At 31.1% G+C, this 3,293-nt stretch overlaps 1 protein-coding gene across 1 annotated transcript; it reads left to right on the top strand.

Annotated features, from left to right (window-relative positions):
• Positions 1–403: 403 nt before the first annotated feature.
• LOC110999126 lies at positions 404–2,478 on the top strand. The gene is made up of 3 exons (XM_022268045.2): positions 404–793; positions 881–952; positions 1,402–2,478. Exons 1-3 carry the CDS (start codon positions 592–594, stop codon positions 1,776–1,778), a joined length of 651 nt encoding a protein of 216 aa, XP_022123737.1. The 5' UTR covers positions 404–591; the 3' UTR covers positions 1,779–2,478.
• The last annotated feature ends 815 nt before the right edge of the window (positions 2,479–3,293 follow it).

Here is a 3,293-nt window from a genome sequence, read left to right as displayed (position 1 = left end):
TGCAAAAATCTCAGTTTTGTATTGCGCAGCCTGGAAATACAACAACCTATATACTGAGCCTTATTTTGTTTAAGCTATCGCAGAAAATACTTAAATGCGTATTCAAATTAACCATAGCACATAATCACCTGCATAATGAGCACACACCACCTCCATTCCCTCACTTTTACATCATCACACTTCATAGCCAAATAAGATAATACTGAGTTAAGTATTGAATATATTTTTATGTGCAAACTTCTTTAGCATCGTTGTGATTTGAAAGTCGGTGAACCGAAACAGCGACGGTAGAAAGAGACAGACACATAAATTCATTTTTGAGATTTAACGTGGGAGAAAATGAGATAGGAAACATTATACAGCGTTTCTTGTATTCGTGCTCTGCATCGTACCCCCTCCACTCGTATTTCCGAGTCATAGTGAGGGTTTGCTTGGGCCTCGTTGTACGTGTGTTAATACGTGTTTGTGCGGGCATGCGTAGTAGCTTGAGTAAAGGCCTCACAATCACAATCAACCGTAGTTCTTCGTATTACATGCACGTAAAATATGTTTGTAGAGATTTCATTATTATTATGATAAAATTCTTTAAAGATGCCGAAAACTAATGCAGAATATTGTCGCGATTATCGAAGAAGAAGAAGAAAAAACAAGATTAAATTAAAGACAGCAAAAAGTTCAACGGAACGTGTTCGTGAATTTCGTGCACGCCGGAACGCGTTGTTGAACGTGAGAAATGATATTTCTATTTCGCATAATAATGATTTGTCAGTTAAAAATAGTGAAAGTGATCATAGTAAGTACTCAAGTATTTTTCTAATCAACAAATTTTGTCCCATTATGCACGTCTTGTACGTCAGTTCTCAATCATTACTTTTTTCAGATGATATTCCCATGAATATTTCAAATGTCCAAAGTGATGCATTAATTGAAAATGATATCGTGAATAATGATTGTAAGTAATCGTTGATAAATTTTCATAAACTTTTAACAAGTGTGTATTTGATCTTTTCTGAATTAAAAAAAACATAGAACTTATAAAAAAATTAAATCAGGCTTTAATTTAATTAAATTTAAAATTAGATATTTTTTTTAAATAAATAAAATAAATAATAATTAAATACAATATTTACATATAATTAATTATAATAACTTTATATAAAATTTGTACACTGTATACTGCTTGTCTCAGTTTCTCCCAAATTAAATCTTATGAATTTACTGTCGTCATTTAGTCTCTTTACTGTCGCTTTTTTGTTTCATCGACTTTCAAACTTTAATTAATTTAGTTTTTCTCAAAATCAAAGATTAATACAGATATCGGCAAACTTCTTGAACTATGGTCCTTGTTAATATTGAAAATAAAAAAATAATTTAAAGAAAAGTCTTATGCTACATTTACAGGTGATGCAGATTGGAATAATTCTGAGTCCTGTAAAGATAAAGATGAAGAATCAATACTACCAATCTCCATCATGTCACCTTTAATAATTAAAACTTCGCCAAAGTCATCTCCTCCCGACTCTCCTCAACCATACCTTCAACAGAAAGGAAAAATGGATGACAGAGATCTCGATGATGAAGAAACCCCAGAGAGACATAGGATGTATATTGAGTTAGAGAAAGAGAAGTTGTATGTAGAGTTGGAAAAAGAAAGAATTCGTCAGAGGGATGTTGAGCTTCGACAACGTGATACTGCATTACAATTGCAAGCTCAGTGGTTGGAGTTAGCAAAATCGGGATTGAATATTTTAGATAAATATTTGAATGACAAGAAATAAATGTTAGACCATAAAAATTTAAAAACAAATTTAAAAATAAAATGTCTGGGGTATGATATTAATAAGCCGTGCCGCACTTCTATGATAAACTGTGATTAACAACTCGCCACCACCTTCGAAAGGGCCAACAGCTTTGTTTAGAGATGTCTTCCGCTCCTTGAAGAGGTTTTTGGTTCTTCTGCATAGATGTATGAAGAAAATATTAGATTAGACCTATCTTGTTTTAAATACATGGAGTTAATTTACAATCCTAAAATAAACTGGTTTAAAAGATAAAATTGTTTGGAAAACATACCTCGTAATTTCACTTGTATTTACGTATGAATCATATGAGATATATTATATTAAAATGTTAATCTGACGCTTAATCAGACCTCATTATTTACGAATTTTCCCTAACTAAACGTTGTATACGTTAAAAACCTTTAATTTACAATACGTTTAGTAAGTGTACTCATCTATTAGTGTGATATAAAGTATCGATATAGATTACAATCTACTTGTAATCTATACCTTCGCAACGGACCAATATTTTTTTCTTTTTTGGTTTATTTTAATGTTATTATATATTATATGGCAGCTATAATTTTACATTAGTATTTGATGTAGGTTAAGTTTACGTGGTGTTGACACTTTCGTTTTTTTTGACATACCATTTGACATCAATTGCTAAAGTTTGCCTTCAGTCGTTTTTTTTCTCCTATTGTTATCGTTTGAAACTTTTTGTAAATATTATTCATTATATCTTTGGCTTTATCTTTAGGATAATTGTTTTTTATTATATAATTTATGTTAGCTGTAAGATTACGAAATAATATAAGTTTTCTTTCAAGGTAAGCCATTAGTATGTTTCTTGTCAAATAAATTTCAGTTTAAAGAAGGCTGTAATCAAAACATTTTTTATTATAGTGTAAGTAGGTACGTTATTTAGATGTATGGCGCGTAAAATGGAATACAAAAGGCCTTAGGTGTTTCAAATATTTATTACAGGACTAAGCATAGACTAAAAACGGGCGTAACTCAACAATTATTTCGAGTCCTTAATACGATGCAATAGAGTCTACAATATATTGATTTGTGATATGTAATAGCACCTTATCCTTTCTCGTGACAACTCTATGGAGGCCCTGGCATACAGGTTTTCTGCATTCAATGTTCTCTGAACAGTATTGTTTTGAACAAACATATTCGGTATAAAGGGGTTTACATAATAAAACAATACATATATTATTCGATTATACTTTTAATATAAGTAATAAAATCATATGAGCAGTGTTGGCGTAGTGTCTTCGGCGTGCGGTTCGATTCCCGGCTGTTCACCAATGGACTTTCTTTCTTTTTTTTTGATTATATATATCTAAAAAGCTTTTTTTTGTCTAACTCTTTGTTACCTCCTAAAATCTCCTAAAAAATGAGCTTGATATCTTGAAAATTGAGCTGGCGCATGGGGAGCCTTTCCCATTTAAAATGCATTGAAAAAAACTTTTTTCTTTATTTTCATTGTAAATCGTCGAA

The sequence above is a fragment of the Pieris rapae genome, chromosome 21, assembly GCF_905147795.1.
Source record: "Pieris rapae chromosome 21, ilPieRapa1.1, whole genome shotgun sequence".
NCBI classification, from domain to species: Eukaryota; Metazoa; Arthropoda; class Insecta; order Lepidoptera; family Pieridae; genus Pieris; species Pieris rapae.
Note: the sequence above shows the minus strand (reverse complement) of the source record. Positions and strands in the feature narration are given on the sequence as shown.